Source organism: Schistocerca cancellata, chromosome 9, assembly GCF_023864275.1.
Source record: "Schistocerca cancellata isolate TAMUIC-IGC-003103 chromosome 9, iqSchCanc2.1, whole genome shotgun sequence".
In the NCBI taxonomy this organism is placed as follows: domain Eukaryota; kingdom Metazoa; phylum Arthropoda; class Insecta; order Orthoptera; family Acrididae; genus Schistocerca; species Schistocerca cancellata.
Genome location: NC_064634.1, coordinates 56,453,329 through 56,472,468, shown reverse-complemented (window position 1 = coordinate 56,472,468; position 19,140 = coordinate 56,453,329). Strand labels below are relative to the sequence as shown.

Sequence of the window (19,140 nt, the reverse complement as noted above, 5' to 3'; positions counted from 1 at the left end):
TCTTGTTCTGTCTAGATATTTCCAAGTGATCTATTTCAAACAATGGAAAATCCAGGATGACATGTAACAATATTATGAAAAGGAAAGCTGATACTCACTATATACCTGAGATTGTGAGTCATGGATAGGCACAACAAAATGACTGTCACAAATAAAGATTTCAGCCAGTAAGGCCTTCATCAAAAATAGCCGACACACACACACACACACACACACACACACACACACACACACACTCTCTCTCTCTCTCTCTCTCTCTCTCTCTTACGCAAACGCAACTCACAAACATGACTGCAGTCACAGGCAAATGAAGCCACACTGCGAGCAGCAGCTTCAGTGCATGATGGGAGTGGCGATTGGTTGGGGGTAAGGAGGAGGCTGGGGCAGGGAGGGGGAAAGATAGTAGGGTATGGGTGGCAGACAGTGAAATGCTGCTGGGGAGAGTGCAGGTATGAGGTGCAGAGCAGGTAGGGCAGCTATGTGCAGTCAGGAGATTAGACCTGTTTCAGATTCACTGACATCTTTGCGATCTGGATTGAGGGTGAGGATATCCTATCCATATTCCTTCAGAAACTCAACAACTTCTCCCCTATTTGCTTCACTTGGTCCTACTCAACCCAACAAGCCATCTTCCTAGATGTTGACCTCCACCTCAAAGAGGGCTACATCAGTACCTCTATCCATATCAAACCTACTAACCACCAGCGATACCTCCCTTTGACAGCTGCCACCTCTTCCATACCAAAAGTCCCTTCCATACAGCCTAGCCACCCGTGGTCATGGCACCTGCAGTGACGAGCAGTTCCTCTCGAAATATACTAAGGGTCTCACTGAAACTTTCACAGACCATAATCATCCTCCCAACTTTGTACAAAAACAAATCTCCCATGCCTTATCTTTCCAGTCTTCCACAACCTCCCAAAGTCCCACTGGTCAGCCACAGAGGAGCATTCCCCTCTTAACTCAGTACTACCCACAACTGGAGCAACTGAATAACATTCTCTGCCAGGGTTTTGACCACTTCTCCTCTTGTTCTGAAATGAGAAATGTCCTGCCCACTAACCTTCCCACCCCTCCCACAGTAGTATTCCACCGTCCACTGAACCTACACAACATACTCTTGTCCATCACAACCCCTTCTCCCAACCCCTTACCTCATACCCCTGCAACAGACCTGGACGCATGACTTGTCCCATACATTCTCTCGCCACCACCTACTCCAGTCTGGTCACACGCATCACTTATCTCATCAAAGGCAGGGCTATCTGTGAAACCAGTCATGTGATTTAAGCTAAGCTGCAACCACTGTCCTGCACTCTAAGTGGGCTTGACAAACGGCAAGTTGTCTGTCCACATGAATGACCACTGACAAACTGTTGCCAAATACAAGTGGACCATCCTGTTGCTGAGCACACTGCCAAACAAGACATCCTTCATTTAAATGACTGCTTCACAGCCTGTGCTATATGGATCCTTCCCACCACCACCACCACCACCACCACCACCACCACCACCACCTTTTCTGAATTGCGCAGTTGGGAACTTTCCCTGAAATATATCCTACATTCTCGTAACCCTCCTGGCCTGAACCTTCGATTGTCATTGTCCTCACCCATCCAGCCCCTTCCTTGTTCCCATTCCAGCACTACTCAACCCTCATTCCACCCTGTCTTTTTACTTCTCTCCTTTTCCACCAACCCCCCCCCCCTCCCCCCACCACTATCCTGCCCTCCATCTGATCTCCTGACTGCACATAGCTGCCCTACCCTCTCTCCACATCATTCCTGCGCTCTCCCCAGCAGCACTTCACTGTCCACCACCCCTACCCTACTATTCCTCCTCCTCCCCATCCCAGCCTCCTCCTTACCACCAACCAGTCACCACTCCCATCATGCATTGGTGCTACTGCTCGCAGTGTGGCTTCAGTTGCCTGAGACTGCAGGTTGTGTGTGTGTGTGTGTGTGTGTGTGTGTGGGGGGGGGGGGGTCTATTTTTGACTAAGGCCTTACTGACTGAAAGCTTTATTTGTGACAGTCTTTTTGTTGTGCCTATCAGACTCAGCACCTGCACCCAGTGATCTATTTGAAATTTGTGAATTCTGGGTTTGGGGATCCCCCAAGTCTTTTGTTTCTGGGGACGTTTTCTGAAGCATGTAGACATTAATTTCTAATTTAGTTTCGCATGAGTCTAGCTCATTTATTATTTTTTCTTTTGTGCATGAAACAGTATCATAGGATTTTGCAGAATAGTTTCTTCTTTCCTATTTGTACTCTTAAGTTCCCCAGACAAATTTTTTTAGCTATTAATTTTTAGATTCCAAACTTCAATTCTGCATTTAAAAATGTGGTAAAAAGATCTTAGTTTATTTAACACATAATGTTAATTTGTTTACATTCAAATTTAATGTAAGACTTAATTTGGTTGTAGGAGGGTCACAGCAATTAAATTTATGTTCTCCTGTATTTTGACACCAGCTTTGAGGATTTTATTGATTTCATCTTTCAACTGCTACAACTTTTCAAACTTTCCAGATTTCCCCTCTTGTTATGATACATTTATTGGAACAAGACAGTGATTGAAGTATATTTGTTTGGACTTTTGAAAGCTAAAAGTAGCTGTCTCTTACAAGGGGATGCCATGATGTTTGGATCACTTCAAACTATGTACAGTTTTAGTAGTCCATCAGGACACCATAATGTGTAAGTAGTAAGGCATACTACTTAGACAGTTTTGAGAAAATTGCAAGAGAAGTTATACGTGTTGCATATGTACTGGCACGTTGCTACTGAGCCCGAAATGGCAGTAGTCAAGTGGTTAGCATTCAAGTTCCGTAACTGGTGGCTCACGATAGATCCCCAAACAACTTTTTTTTAATGCATACTTTTTTTTCAAGCCTTGTCATATTATTTCACACATATGACATTTGAAAACTAAAAGAATGAAAAATCACATCTATTTGCATGAACCTTGTAGAGTCTATACTTGCAAGGTTGCATGTTCCTTTGTCAACTTCATACTTTTATTTGTGTTTCCAGCAGAATATATCTGGCTTTTGCCTTCTTTACAGCCAGCTCATTATCTTCCTTATCAGAGAAACCTTAAACTTTGTGGAATGGAATCCCTTCATCTACTTCCTCAGAAAGAATGAGGTTCTGATCAGTAATAAGTATGTTTTGTCCTAACATGTCAATAGCAGACCGATTAAGTTTTTCTCCAATCGCCATTGTATCTGCAGAAGTCACTGTTTATGATTCTGTATCAGTAAGGTCTGCTTCTTGAAGAAGACTATCCCAGTGTATGAACACAACTTTTAACTGACATTCTGCAATTGTATTATAAATTGAATCTTTATGACATACATCATCTGCAGCAGTCAAAGTATCTGGAGTCACCTCCATTTTTGCATTAAAAATGTCAATTTTGTAATTTTTAAAAAATTCACACGTACACAATTTGTTCTTGCTACATTAGCAATGTCTCACCATTATGCCAGTTAATTGTCATATAGGGCTGCTATCTGTGTCCGCGGGTCGAAGTATCCAGTTGCAAAGCAGTTCCGAATACTTTATTCAGTTGTAGATATTGATTTCACAAATCATGACATGTATGCATTTTCAGGAACACTTTATCCAGCCATCCACCAATTAAGGAACTCAGATGCTAATCACTAGACGGCTGCCATGTCGTGCTCATACTCGCTACACACCAGTGCATCATTGACTTCTCTTGCAATTATCTCGAATGTGCCTAAGCAGGACACCTCAACTACTTGCACATGCCCAAAATTTGATAGCTCTAGGGCAGGGACAGTTAAGGATTTGGCATGCAAGCGATGCTTAGCCATGAGTGTCATAGCTCTCTCACCTGGCTGCACCCTTCCTTCACCACTACACATTTTGGAATAAATCTGATCAGATGAGGAATGAAGCTGACAGAGTTTAATATGGTTCTATTTTGTGTGGAATTCAGTTCCAAGATGAATTATATTTTTCATGATCCTTTTGCCTAGATTTCCTTTGAAGAACACACAGTTTTCCGCACCTGTTGTAAGCTCGCCATACAAAACAGTCACCCGCTTGAAACAGCACACTGATTGCTTTGAAGTGCTGCAGATGATGCAGAACTATAGTTCAATTCTTTTATCTTGGCGGCTCGCGCATGCCCGTCCAGACGCGGGAGATTGCTGTGTTGCCAGTTGCACACGACGCACGCGCCAAGAGAAGCAGCGCCATAGTTTAGTATAGTTCGCAAACTTAATGTTTAGGGAGGAGCACGCAGTTCATGAAGGATAGCCAAACGCGCCCGGTGTAAATAAAACTTTTATTACAGTCGTGAAAGACGGAATATTTCTCAATATTACATATGACACCTATCTGGTACTTAAATTAAATGAGATATTGTTATACAGTAAATTTTATATGAAATTTAGGTATCTTGTCCACATTTCATTCTCAACATTGTGGCAACTAAAATAGACCATACGGAAAGTATACGCAATGGACTTTTACCTCTGCAAACTCTTCAAAATTTCGTGCAATGGTTTACTACATTTAATGCCGCACAATAACTGCGTTGAACATCGAACCAAAATTAAGTCATTTATGGGAGGAAGGTATCAATCAAGATGATGTGTAAAAATCAAATTTTTGAGCCAAATAGTTTTTGTGAAATCGAATGATAAGTGTGTCAAAGCAGTCGGAACATCATGTGTCAGCACAGCGTGGAATGCGGGGAGCACGTCTTTGTAGCAGTTAAACGGTTAATGAAGAGACAAAGCACTAGAAATTTCAAAAAATTACATTCAAACGAATAAAATTCGTGAAGTAAGACACTTCGATATTGTTTTTAAATAAAGAAAATACTAAGCACTGCACAAGGTTTGAACTCTTAACCTTTCGCTCAGCAGCCCAACACCTTAACCACTATGCTAACGCATCGCCAATCAATGAAATTCCTTGAGGACTCTAAACATCACGCAAAAATCTGACAAACACTGTTGGTATGACTATGAATTACTCACGCTTCGTCGAAGTACAATAGGAAATAAACAATTACCACTGTTCTTTATTGCAAAAAAGTGGTTCGTGAGATTGATACAAAACACCTTTCTGCCTGAATTAGGAGGCTTATTGCTTGTTAGGTTTAATTAATTAATAGACTATGAAGCAATTGGTATAAAGAATGCTTTTTCCAAACTTTCTATAAAAGAAAGTCTGCTATCAAGACATTGCTTTTGTTCTATTACTTTATTTATGACTGAACTTTTCTAAACCTGAAGACACCCGTCCACCCTCTGCACTGCAGTCGAGCTCTGGCAACGTCGTTCTCTGTTCATTGGCTGACTGTGTTTTGTGACGTCAGATGCGCAGAATGAACCTAAACTCTGCCGCTGTCATAAATGACACGCACTGTAGCACCAGGCAATCATGTGACCATCTACCACTAACTGCCATGTTAGTGAAGTGTCAGTCGATTACATGGAATTGATGCATTAGCTTGGGTTGACACGGCAGTTTCACAATGAGGATATCTTGTGTTCACCCATGACCACATTATGAATGAAACTGCCTTGTTTGTTAGGGTATCAATGGGGACTGTTCAACACATTCACAAGGAATGGTGTACCATTCACAGAGTGTAACAGTTGTCATAATAGGATCCTAAAAGGCAGGAAATGGTGACAAGTGTTACACCTAGTCAATGCTGTCACTGAATTATGAAGATCTCAACAAGTTTCTGAACTGACATAGTACAGGGAACTGCAATTAACAGACATCTTCAGTCTGTTATCTAGCAAAAGGCCATTGCTCGCAGCTGCATGTCTTCGGTGGACCATACAACAAATAAATTTAACAATAGCCAACTGCAGGTGTGTAGTGTGGTTCTACGAGTTGCGATTTTTGCCTATGTTCAAATGGTGTAAAGTGTCAAGTGCACTGACACCCAATAACTCCTTGTTTCTTCTACATCCTGTGTAAGCTATGGACACACCTTTCTTTCAAGATTACAACAAGCACATTCACAATGCACACGTTCCTTGTTTGATGAACACAATGGCACCTTGACTACTCCCGCTAAACCGCCTGATCTTAATCCCACAGAAAATATCTGTGACTATTTAGAAGAGCATGTGAGATGTATTAATACCAACATGCTCACAATTTGACAGTTCTAAAGCAGGGACAGCCAAGGATTTGGCATGCAAGTGACGCTTTGGCATGAGTGTCTTAGCTCTCGCACCTGGCTGCACTCTTCTTTCACTGCTACAGCACGCTACCCGAGTTTGAGCAGAGAGAAAATGGGGGAAACTGTAAATATGTCACATTTAAACAGCAATGCAGTTGCACTGCATACAACCTGACTTTATATTTCATAATTCTCAACAACTTAGATCACAAACAAAATGTATGTTCAGTTTTGTTTTCCACATTCTTTAAACATAATTTTTATCTGGTACAAACTATCGATCCAAGGACACACACAGAAAATTTCAGATTTTTGCACTAAGGTTGCCATGTAATTGAGGGCTTATATAGTTTCATAACTGCAAAAAGCCTTTCACACATGTATGTTGATCAAAATATTTTGTCAAGTCTGCAACCTCACGATGGAGATACAGACACACTTCCCAAAGAAAACAATGTAGAGCTCCCAGACAGTTTTATGGTAAAATAATTTATCTTTTAAACGTGAGTTGCACTGGAGATGAATCAGCTCCATCTGCACATGCACATGGGTGTTTTCGACTGGAACAGCAAACAATCTCAAAAAACAAATGCAAGACTGGTAGTGCCCATAAAATGTTTAGAAAACTATTCTTTGAGCCAACAAGTTTCTTCAAACCTCACATTTTCTTTAACACCAGTGAGTTTATGGAAATGCATGGCGTCTCTCATCAGAATTTGTCCCTTCCACAAGGTGATTTTTTTTAAAAAACATTTTAATAAAATTAGAAATATATTGTTTCTCACACTGCAGTGTCTTACTGTGGGCAGTGTGCAGTAATGTCCACTTAAAATCTGAGGTCTGCAATGCATTCCAGACGTTCTTATTTTCGTTCCTGCACTCCTTTCTCCTTCACAAATTCAAAAATAGTAGGTTCTAAGTCGAAAAATCTTTCCAGACATGTCGCTCGACTTAACCAAGGTGTAAAGTCTCCATGCTCTGCATTCAGTTCCATCGAAACCTGTTGCAACTGAAATGGAATGACATGTGTGACTTCAGAAAATTGACTATTTGTACCACAAATTTCATCATGTGATCCGTATCTCCAAATTCAGCACCAAGTGCTTCTTGATGCACAGAACAATGAGTCCTATCTGTTGATTATTATAATTTTTTGCACTTTCATATTCAACTGAATCATTTAAATTCTTTCTGCTTGATCTTGTAGTATTATTCCAAAGCAATTTTGTGATACCTGTTGATTATGTAACTGTTCGACACATAACAAGTATTGAAAATTATTCTACTTTTTTCCTGTCACTCCCATTCATTTTCAAGTCATGTTGTTGTTGTTGTGGTCATCAGTCCTGAGACTGGTTTGATGCAGCTCTCCATGCTACTCTATCCTGTGCAAGCTTCTTCATCTCCCAGTATCTACTGCAACCTACATCCTTCTGAATCTGCTTAGTGTATTCACCTCTTGGTCTCCCTCTACGATTTTTACCCTCCACACTGCCCTCCAATGCTAAATTTGTGATCCCTTGATGCCTCAAAACATGTCCTACCAACCGATCCCTTCTTCTAGTCAAGTTGTGCCACAAACTTCTCTTCTCCCCAATCCTATTCAATACCATCTCATTAGTTACGTGATCTACCCACCTTATCTTCAGCATTCTTCTGTAGCACCACATTTCGAAAGCTTCTATTCTCTTCTTGTCCAAACTAGTTATCGTCCATGTTTCACTTCCATACATGGCTACACTCCATACAAATACTTTCAGAAACGACTTCCTGACACTTAAATCTATACTCGATGTTAACAGATTCCTCTTCTTGAGAAACGCTTTCCTTGCCATTGCCAGTCTACATTTTATATCCTCTCTACTTCGACCATCATCGGTTATTTTAGTCCCTAAATAGCAAAACTCCTTTACTTCTTTAAGTGTCTCATTTCCTAATCTAATTCCCTCAGCATCACCCGACTTAATTTGACTACATTCCATTATCCTCGTTTTGCTTTTGTTGATGTTCATCTTATATCCTCCTTTCAAGACACTGTCCATTCCGTTCAACTGCTCTTCCAGGTCCTTTGCTGTCTCTGACAGAATTACAATGTCATCGGCGAACCTCAAAGTTTTTACTACTTCTCCATGAATTTTAATACCAACTCTGAATTTTTCTTTTGTTTCCTTTACTGCTTGCTCAATATACAGATGAATACATCGGGGAGAGGCTACAACCCTGTCTTACTCCTTTCCCAACCACTGCTTCCCTTTCATGCCCCTCGACTCTTATAACTGCCATCTGGTTTCTGTACAAACTGTAAATAGCCTTTCGCTCCCTGTATTTTACTCCTGCCACCTTCAGAATTTGAAAGAGAGTATTCCAGTTAACATTGTCAAAAGCTTTCTCTAAGTCTATAAATGCTAGAAACGTAGGTTTGCCTTTTCTTAATCTTTCTTCTAAGATAAGTCGTAAGGTCAGTATTGCCTCACGTGTTCCAACATTTCTACGGAATCCAAACTGATCTACCCCGAGGTCGGCTTCTACCAGTTTTTCAATTCGTCTGTACAGAATTCGCGTTAGTATTTTGCAGCTGTGACTTATTAAACTGATAGTTCGGTAATTTTCACATCTGTCAACACCCGCTTTCTTTGGGATTGGAATTATTATATTCTTCCTGAAGTCTGAGGGTATTTCGCCTGTCTCATACATCGTGCTCACCAGATGGTAGAGTTTTGTCATGACTGGCTCTCCCGAGGCCATCAGTAGTTCAAATGGAATGTTGTCTACTCCCGGGGCCTTGTTTCGACTCAGGTCTTTCAGTGCTCTGTCAAACCCTTCACGCAGTATCTTATCTCCCATTTCGTCTTCATCTACATCCTCTTCCATTTCCATAATATTGTCCTCAAGTACATCGCCCTTGTATAAACCCTCTATATACTCCTTCCACCTTTCTGCCTTCCCTTCTTTGCTTAGAACTGGGTTGCCATCTGAGCTCTTGATATTCATACAAGTGGTTTTCTTCTCTCCAAAGGTTTCTTTAATTTTCCTGTAGGCAGTATCTATCTTACCCCTAGTGAGACAAGCCTCTACATCCTTACATTTGTCCTCTAGCCATCCCTGCTTAGCCATTTTGCACTTCCTGTCGATATCATTTTTGAGATGTTTGTATTCCTTTTTGCGTGCTTCATTTACTGCATTTTTATATTTTCTCCTTTCATCAATTTAATTCAATATTTCTTCTGTTACCCAAGGATTTCTATTAGCCCTCGTCTTTTTACCTACTTGATCCTCTGCTGCCTTCACTACTTCATCCCTCAGAGCTACCCATTCTTCTTCTACTGTATTTCTTTCCCCCATTCCTGTCAATTGTTCCCTTATGCTCTCCCTGAAACTCTCTACAACCTCTGGTTCTTTCAGTTTATCCAGATTCCATCTCCTTAAATTCCTACCTTTTTGCAGTTTCTTCAGTTTCAATCTGCAGTCCATAACCAATAGATTGTGGTCAGAATCCACATCTGCCCCAGGAAATGTCTTACAATTTAAAACCTGGTTCCTAAATCTCTGTCTCACCATTATATAATCTATCTGATACCTTTTAGTATCTCCAGGATTCTTCCAGGTATACAACCTTCTTTTATGATTCTTGAACCAAGTGTTGGCTATGATTAAGTTATGCTCTGTGCAAAATTCTACAAGGCGTCTTTCCTCTTTCATTCCTTCCCCCCAATCCATATTCACCTACTATGTTTCCTTCTCTCCCTTTTCCTACTGACGAATTCCAGTCACCCATGACTATTAAATTTTCGTCTCCCTTCACTACCTGAATAATTTCTTTTATCTCGTCATACATTTCATCTATTTCTTCATCATCTGCTGAGGTAGTTGGCATATAAACTTGTACTACTGTAGTAGGCATGGGCTTTGTGTCTATCTTGGCCATAATAATGCGTTCACTATGCTGTTTGTAGTAGTTAACCGGCACTCCTATTTTTTTATTCATTATTAAACCTACTCCTGCATTACCCCTATTTGATTTTGTATTTATAACCCTGTAATCACCTGACCAAAAGTCTTGTTCCTCCTGCCACCGAACTTCACTAATTCCCACAATATCTAACTTTAACCTATCCATTTCCCTTTTTAAATTTTCTAACCTACCTGCTCGATTAAGGGATCTGACATTCCACGCTCCGATCCGTAGAACGCCAGTTTTCTTTCTCCTGATAACGACGTCCTCCTGAGTAGTCCCTGCCCGGAGATCCGAATGGGGGACTATTTTACCTCCGGAATATTTTACCCAAGAGGACGCCATCATCATTTAATCATACAGTAGAGCTGCATGTCCTCGAGAAAAATTACGGCTGTAGTTTCCCCTTGCTTTCAGCCGTTCGCAGTACCAGCACAGGAAGGCCGTTTTGGTTAATGTTACAAGGCCAGATCAGTCAATCATCCAGACTGTTGCCCCTGCAACTACTGAAAAAGCTGCTGCCCCTCTTCAGGAACCACATGTTTGTCTGGCCTCTCAACAGATACCCCTCCGTTGTGGTTGCACCTACGGTACGGCCATCTGTATCGCTGAGGCACGCAAGCCTCCCCACCAACGGCAAGGTCCATGGTTCATGGGGGGGGGGGGGGGGGGGTTTCAAGTCATAAGATTGCCAATTGCCTCCTTTTGTGCAAACAGCCAGTGGACCTGTAAACTACCTTCATACCACCAACAAATAGCAGATGGTAAATGGTGCTGACACCATGATTCTACCAAACTGAAGGAAGTCATGCCTACTGAAAAATGCCATGGCGCAATGCTAAATGAAATGTCGTGCTGTATCAAGTACTTCCAATTAGTAACCGAACAGACCTGAGCTTAAGCCAACACATCATGTTCGTGTGCAGTTTGGCATGCCATGGCCAACCCTGCTCTGTTGGATATATGTAACGTAGTTTCTGATCTATAAATAAGTCAATACCTCTTATACTATTTGCTTATGTTGTTCTTACAAACCTATTCTCTATATACGCTGGAGAGCCAAAGAAATTGGTACACCTACATAATATCAAGTAGGGCCCCAGCGAACACGCAGAAGTGCTGCAACACAACGTGGCATTTACTCAAGTATTGTCTGAAGAAGTGCTGGATGGAATTGACACCATGAATCTGCAGGGCTGTCCATAAACCTGTAAGAGTAAGAGGGGGTGGAGATCTCTTCTGAATAGCATGTTACAAGGCATCCCAGATGTGCTCAATAATGTTCATGTCTGGGGAGTTTGGTGGCCAGCAGAAGTGTTTAAACTCAGAAGAGTCTTCCTGGAGCCACTCTGTAGCAATTCTGGACGTGTGGGGGTCACATTGTCCTGCTGGAATTGCCCAAGTCCGTTGGAATGCACAATAGACATGAATCGATGCAGGTGATCAGACAGGATGCTTATGTATGTGTCACCTGTCAGAGTCTTATCTGGACATATCAGGGGTCCTATATCACTCCACCTGCACATGCCCCACACCATTACAGAGCCTCCACCAGATTGGACAGTCCCTGCTGAAATGCAGGGTCCATGGATTCATGAGGTTGTCTCCACACCAGTACATGTCCATCTGCTCGATACAATTGGAAATGAGACTTGTCTGACTAGGCAACATGTTTCCAGTCATCAAGAATCCAATGTCGGCGTTGACGGGCCCAGGTGAGGTGTAAAGCTTTGTGTCATACAGTCATGAAGGGTACACGAGCAGGCCTTCGGCTCCAAAAGCCCGTATCAATGATGTTCCGATGAACATTCGCATGTTGACACTTGTTGATGGTCCAGCATTGAAATCTGCAGCAATCTGCAGAAGGGTGGCACTTATGTCACATTGAACAATTCTCTTCAGTCATCATTGGTCCCATTCTTGCAGGATCTTTTTCTGGCTGCAGTGATGTTGGGGATTTGATGTTTTACCAGTTTCCTGATATTCATAGTACACTCGTGAAACAGTAGTACGGAAAAATCCTCACTTCATTGCTACCTCGGAGATGCTGTGTCCTGTTGCTTGTGTGCAGATGATAACACCACCTTCAAACTCACTTAAATCTTGGTAACCTGCCATTTTAGCAGCAGTAACCAAGCTAACAACTGCGCCAGACACTTGTCTTATATAAATACTGCCGACCGCAGCACTGTATTCTGCCTGTTTAAGTATCTCAGTATTTGAATACACATGCCTATGCCAGTTTTTTTGGTGCTTCAGTGTATAACGAACAACATAAATCAATATGTAAACGTTCATTTGCTCAAAAATCTCAAGTCTCTGAAAGTTCTTCACTAATTGCTTTGAAATTTTGGCACAACTTTGCATTTGAATATGTGTATTTTATACCTACTAGAGCGGCACATGTAATACTTAGAGGGAAATGTTACCAAAATCTCTGAAAGTCTGACTGAGTTACTTCAAATTTATTAACTAATAAACATCCAGATGGACACGCTACATACTGTTTTAAATGACAATGTTGTATTTATGGCTTACAGGCATATGATTATAATATTGAGTCTGAACCACCCAAAATTTTGTTCCATTAGCAGTTTAAATTATAAGAAATACTGTAACTGAAGTTCCTATCCTCATAGATCCAGCAGCTGGAGAGGCCTCTCTCATGCCCTGTGTACCAATGGTCTCAACTGATTTACCCAATCACTTTAATCAGCTCCAGTTCACAATCAAGGTTTTGTTTCAATAACAACAAACAAGGCTCAAGCTCAGAAACAGTGATAAGATGCTTGAGAAGGGCGACAGGAAATGGGACAGAGGGGGGGGGGGAGGGGAGGAGATTATGCACAGAGAGAAGGAACAGGAAAAGGAGATGGACAAAGAGAGGAGAGAAGGAGATGAAAAAAAAGGGAGAGGGAGGAGAGGAGATGCACAAAGAGGGGGGTGGGTGGGAAAGAAGGAGTTATGAGATATACCCAGCACCCATAAATATTGAGCAACTGTGAAGCATTGCCCTGTGAAGCATTGCCCAGTTTCCGAAAATCACCCCAACATCTGCTGCTAATATGCCAGCAAACAAGTCAGCACTGTGAGAAATTAAACATGGTCTTTTCTTTCATTCCCAGTTAACCAGAATGAGTCACTGCAATGTGTGGCTGAGTCCAGCTACTTATTTTTATTTATATAACTGTTCATTTTCCAATCCACTTCACTAACCATTTTCCAATCCACTTCACTAACCCCTACCAAGTTTAACTTTCAGTCATATCACAAATCACTACATTTAAGTGTCTGTATTATAAAATGTGTTGTTTTTTATCCCAAAGTTCCAGTGTGTGTGTGTGTGTGTGTGTGTGTGTGTGTGTGTGTGTGTGTGTGTGTGTGTGTGTTTACCTTTTGAAGCATCTGTCAAAAACTACTTTGTTGTCCACAATGTAAGACAACTTTCCAAATGATGTTAATGAACTAGTGCATTTCCCCATCTAGCTGAAATAAGATATTTCACACGAAAAAAAGTTTTGAAAAAAAAAAAAGAGTAATCACCTGAGTAATACATATTTGATCCGTTGGGTGTAAACTCCCAATTTCGGGATATTTTATTGTTGCATTCTGCACCTGTAACCCAGAAATGGCAAAATATTAAAATATTAAACAATAAAATAGTAATGTATCTACTTCAAAATGTGTTGAACTTATGGAAATGAGTTTTTGCAGCAAATAAATAAAAAACAAAACTTGACGTAAAATACTAAGCTGCAAAATGAAGGGCTTAATTAAGTAAGAATGAGAGATAAAGGTCCATTTCTTTCATTATATGTCCTGTGTGAGAATGTCAGTACTCCTCATGCACATTCATTGTTACATGACTGCAGAAAAATATTTTTCTCATTATTCACTACACATATAATTATAGGTTGCAATAAAAATTATGTTTTAAAGGAATCTAGTTTTGGCATACATAAATAAACAACATACTCTAATGAGTGAAATTGAAGGTATGGACGCAACACAACCCAGAAAACTTTAAATCAAGCAACAGATTCTTATGGGACACTTTATGTGTTGATTCTTCCGATAATCTGACATGAAGCTCTATGGTATCTTTCATAATATGAACATTCCATTTATCTGAAAGACATTTTCATATGTGAACCAATACTTTCATTGAATATTTATGAGTTGCAAGACATGATGCACTAAATATCTGTATTCAAAATTCCTTATCAGTATCACATAGCAGATGCAATAAAGTGAGCAATTATAATTTAACTGGATAGATAAAAAAATCTACTCACCAAGCGTTGGCAGAACACACACATAAAAGGAGAATGTAATTAGGCAAGTTCCAGAGCCAGTGGCTCATTCTTCTGGTAGAACAATTGAAGGGAAAGGAAGAGGGGTGAAGGAATAGTACTGGAGAGGACTTGGAAGAGGGGTAGATTTTGGGAAAGTCACCCAGAACTGCAGGTCAGGGGAGACTTACCACATGGGATGAGAAGCAAAGACTCATTGTTGGGGACTGCATCGGACAAGACTTGAAAACTTGAGAGTTTAAAGGTGAAAGACAGGGTAATATGTAAAACAGAGATTAATGCTTAAACATCATGCAGAAGTTAAAAAGAATGAAAAGCTAAGTGCTCTGTACGTAACAGAGGTGGGAGAGGGTCAGACAACACAATGAAAGGTGTAGAAAACTGGCAACAAGCAATATCCTGTTGCGGAGCATACTCTACAATATGACAATCGTGACCTCAGGGCCTGTTTCATCACATGCGCCATCTGGATTCCTCCACCAGACACCAGTTTCTCAGAACTCCAGAGGTGGAAACAAGTGCTACAACTTGACTTTGGTTCTCACCACCCACCTGGCCTTAATTTACATTACTTTTTTCACTCTCAACATTTTTTCACTGTAGCTACTCTTCCCTTCACTCTGTTTTAGTTTTCTAAATCTTTCATTGTCCTACACACCTATTTTTAACAGCCTGGTGGGGATCCCAAACACCTGAGCAGTACTCAAGAATAGGTTGCAAAAGTGTTCTATACAGAGTCTCCTTTAGAAATGAACCACATTTCTCTAAAATTCTCCCGATAAACCAAAGTCTACTATTCACTTTCCCTACTACTGTCCTTAAGTGTTTGTTCTATTTCATATTGCTTTACAACATTACGCCTGAATATTTAATCGATGTGATTGTGTAAAGCAGCATACTAGTAACTGTGTATTTGAACATTATGGGATTGTTTTTCCAACTTATCTGTGTTAACTTCCAGTTTTCTACATTTAGAGCAAGCTGCTCTTCATCGCACCAACTAGAAATTTTATCCAAATCATCTTGTATCCTCCTAAAGTCACTCTACGGTGACACCTTCCTGTACACCATTGCATCATCAGCAAACAACCACAAACTGCTGCTCTTCATTAAGAACTACAGATGTGTGGAACAGCACAACTGTATTACACACATACAAACAATTCTTTTATAATTACAGTAGGCAAAAAGTCCATTATGTATCTTCCGGAAACCCAGTGATTCCTCTGTAACAATTCTCCTGCATTCTAAAAGCTGCTACAGAAACACTTCAATTCTGCACTATAATCAATGAAATCACTTCTTGCCAACTACATATCACATATGTGACTGAAATGAGGACTTCCTAGTACACAGAAAGTAATACATCATACCTATAGGCAGGAATGATAGCAGAATATATTAATGTCACACAAGAATATGACTGAACTATCACTATTTACAATTTTTGTAAATGAATAGTCTACATTGTGTGAATTATGAGAATGTTTCTGTAACCCTGTTACCATAGCAAGAAGTGTGATTTCCAAAAACGAATAACAAAGTGAGTAGAAATTGCACAAGTAAGAAGATTTAGAGCTGTTTCCCTGATCCAACAACTTCAAATAGGGTATTCTGAATTAATCGAGGTGGTGATTCCTATTGGAACACCATGGCTGACCACTCCTATTCTTGAAGAGAATTAATTAGTCATTTAGGCAGAAATAACAGCACAATGGCATGGTACTGACGAACTACCTTCCCCACTTGTTTGTGATTATTACACTCAATAAAATGAATTAAATTTTTTGCTGTATGTTTACTAAATGTATTATTTTTATTGTTATTTTCATGCTATCATCATTTTGGAATGTTACAACTGATTTTTTTACATTTGTGAATCTTTTATTTGAAATTTTAAAATATTTAAAAATGTGTTCCATGGCACTTAAGTAAAGTCTGCTTATAAAAAAAGAAAACTGAACACCACGTGGATGTAACAGAAAGAAACTTTTTTAAGAATAAAATACCAAATTTAGAAGGCTTTCAAAGTAAAATAAATAAGAAATCAGGAACCATATAGACAGAAGAAAGGAAGTAACAATGTAGGAGATGGAGTACTGTAAAATAGGAAGCAACAAACAAAAAAAGGAGGAAGTTATTACCTAATTCTCTCTGGAAGCCATCTACAACAGAAAATTTGTACGCCCACTCACTGTGAGAATATATTACATCTCATGTCAACAAACAGACCTGACCTTTTCTGAGTATACCCACACAGAAACTAGTATCAGGGAGCATGAGGCAGCTGTACGAACAATGACTACCAAAGTGCGAAGAGCAACTAAACAGAGAAGAGAGATTTACATGTTCAGCAAACTAGATAAAGAAGCAAGTAGGGTCTTACAAGCTCAAGACATTTACTTCGGGATGTGCAGAAGAGCTGTGGCTCATGTTTAAAAGAATAATTGACCACGCACTAGATAAGCATGTACTTACAGACCAGTTCATGATCGGAAAGGCCCTCCACAGCAAACAAGTCGCTCTAAAGAAACTCCTGAAGAAAACAGCTACTTCTGCATAATAGGTACAAAACAAGTACTGGGCCATGGTAATGAGATGCGGAGTGAAACACACTTGGTTACCAAGAGGGCAATGACTTCCAAAGCAGAATCTTATCAACAGGTTTCACACAAAAACAAGATATTTTGCAGGAACTGAAATTGGGTGTTGCAAAGGCACAAATGCTGAACTCCCACTTTCAAATGTTCCTTTACAAACAAAGAAACACACAAATGCCCCAGCTTACTTCTCACACCATTGCAGATATGAATAATATATTGTCAGTGGCACTGAGAAATATTTAAAATCCCTATGTTAAAAATTCTGTCAGAGACGGCAAAGGACTTGGAAGAGCAGATGAACGGAATGGACAGTGTCTTGAAAGGACAAAAGCAAAACGAGGATCATGGAATGTAGTCGAATTATGTCGGGTGATGCTGAAAGAATTAGATTAGGAAATGGGACACAAAGTAGTAAAGGATGGTCGAAGTAGAGAGGATATAAAATGTAGACTGACAATGGCAAGGAAAGTGTTTCTGAAGAAGAGAAATTTGTTAACATCGCGTAGGCCTATAGATTTAAGTGTCACGAAGTCATTTCTGAAAGTATTTGTATGGAGTGTAGCCATGTATGGAAGTGAAACATGGACGATAAATAGTTTGGACAAGAATAGAATAGAAACTATCGAAATGTGGTGCTACAGAAGAATGCTGAAGATTAGATGGGTAGATCACGTAACTAATGAGGAGGTATTGAATAGAATAGGGGAGAAGAGGAGTTTGTGGCACAACTTGACAAGAAGAAGGGACCGGTTAGTAGGGCATGTTCTGAGGCATCAAGGGATCAGAAATTTAGCATTGGAGGGCAGCGTGGAGAGTAACAATCGTAGAGGGAGACCAAGAGATGAATACACTAAGCAGATTCAAAAGGATGTAGGTTGCAGTAAGTACTGGGAGATGAAGAAGCTTGCACAGGATAGAGTAGCAATGAGAGCTGCATCAAATCAGTATCAGGACTGAAGACCACAACAACAACAACAACAACAACATGTTAAAAATTCTCACGGGATCAACGGATTCCTTGTCACATATGCTGACGAGTTAACTCCCTAGGAAGTTTGTGGTAAGGTAGGTCTTATGGGACCAAACTGCTGAGGTCATCGGTCCCTAAGTTTACGCACTACTTAATCTAACTTAAACTAACTTACGCTAAGGACAACACACACACCCATGCCTGAGGGAGGATTCGAACCTCCGACGGCGGGAGCCGCACGGACCATGACAAGACGCCTCAGACCGCGGCCGTTAACTCCCTTCTGAACCACAATATATGCTAGAACATTTGAACAAAAATATTGTATCCAGTGACTCGAGGAAAGCACACGTCACACCCATCTACAGGAAAGGTAGAAGAACTGATCTACAAAACTACCATTCAATTGCACTGATGTACATCTGTTGCAAAATCCTAGAGCATAGCAAACACAAAGCAGTATCTAGACCAGAAGGACCTCCATACTAATCAGTATGGATTCTCTGAACCCGGATAGTGTGCAATGGAACTTGGTCTTTTGTCACGTGACATCCTGAAAACCACAGCCCAAGGCAATCAGGTATACACATTATTTTTTGACTTCTCAAAATCATTTGAGTCAGTAAAGCAGAAATATTTTTTAACAGAAGAATAATTATACAGGCTAGCAAACCAAATTTGTGATTGGACTGATGATTTCTTGGTAGGGAGGATGCAACAGGTTATCAATGATGGAAAGTCATTGACAGTTCTACAAGTAATGCCAAGCATGACCCAAGGAAGTCTGTTGGGACTGTTGTTGCTCACGCTGTATGCTAATAACCAGGTGGACAATAATAATAGCATCCTCAGAATTTTTGCGAATAAAGCAGTTACCTATAATCAAGTTACTTCTGAAAACAAACTGCAGAAATATTCAGTCAGATTCTGATGAAATTTCAAAATGGTCCCTAGACTGGCAACCTGTTAAAAACGTTCAGAAATGTAAAACTGTGCACTCCATCAAATACATAAAGTAATAGTATCATATGCCTACAATATGAATGAACTGCATTTGGAATTAATCAACTCACACAACCAGGGTGTAGATATTATACATAGCCTTTTTAAAAAAAA

The 19,140-nt window shown here is 40.2% G+C and overlaps 1 protein-coding gene across 3 annotated transcripts in view; it reads right to left on the bottom strand.

Moving 5' to 3' along the window:
• The window catches only part of LOC126101608 (protein angel homolog 2-like), a 172,293-nt gene that overhangs the window by 138,688 nt on the left and 14,465 nt on the right, over nucleotides 1–19,140 (bottom strand). For all 3 annotated transcript variants that reach the window (XM_049912287.1, XM_049912286.1, XM_049912288.1), the window contains one exon: nucleotides 13,682–13,753. In XM_049912287.1, coding sequence (XP_049768244.1) covers nucleotides 13,682–13,753 — 72 coding nt within the window. The remainder of the gene's footprint in view (nucleotides 1–13,681; nucleotides 13,754–19,140) is intronic.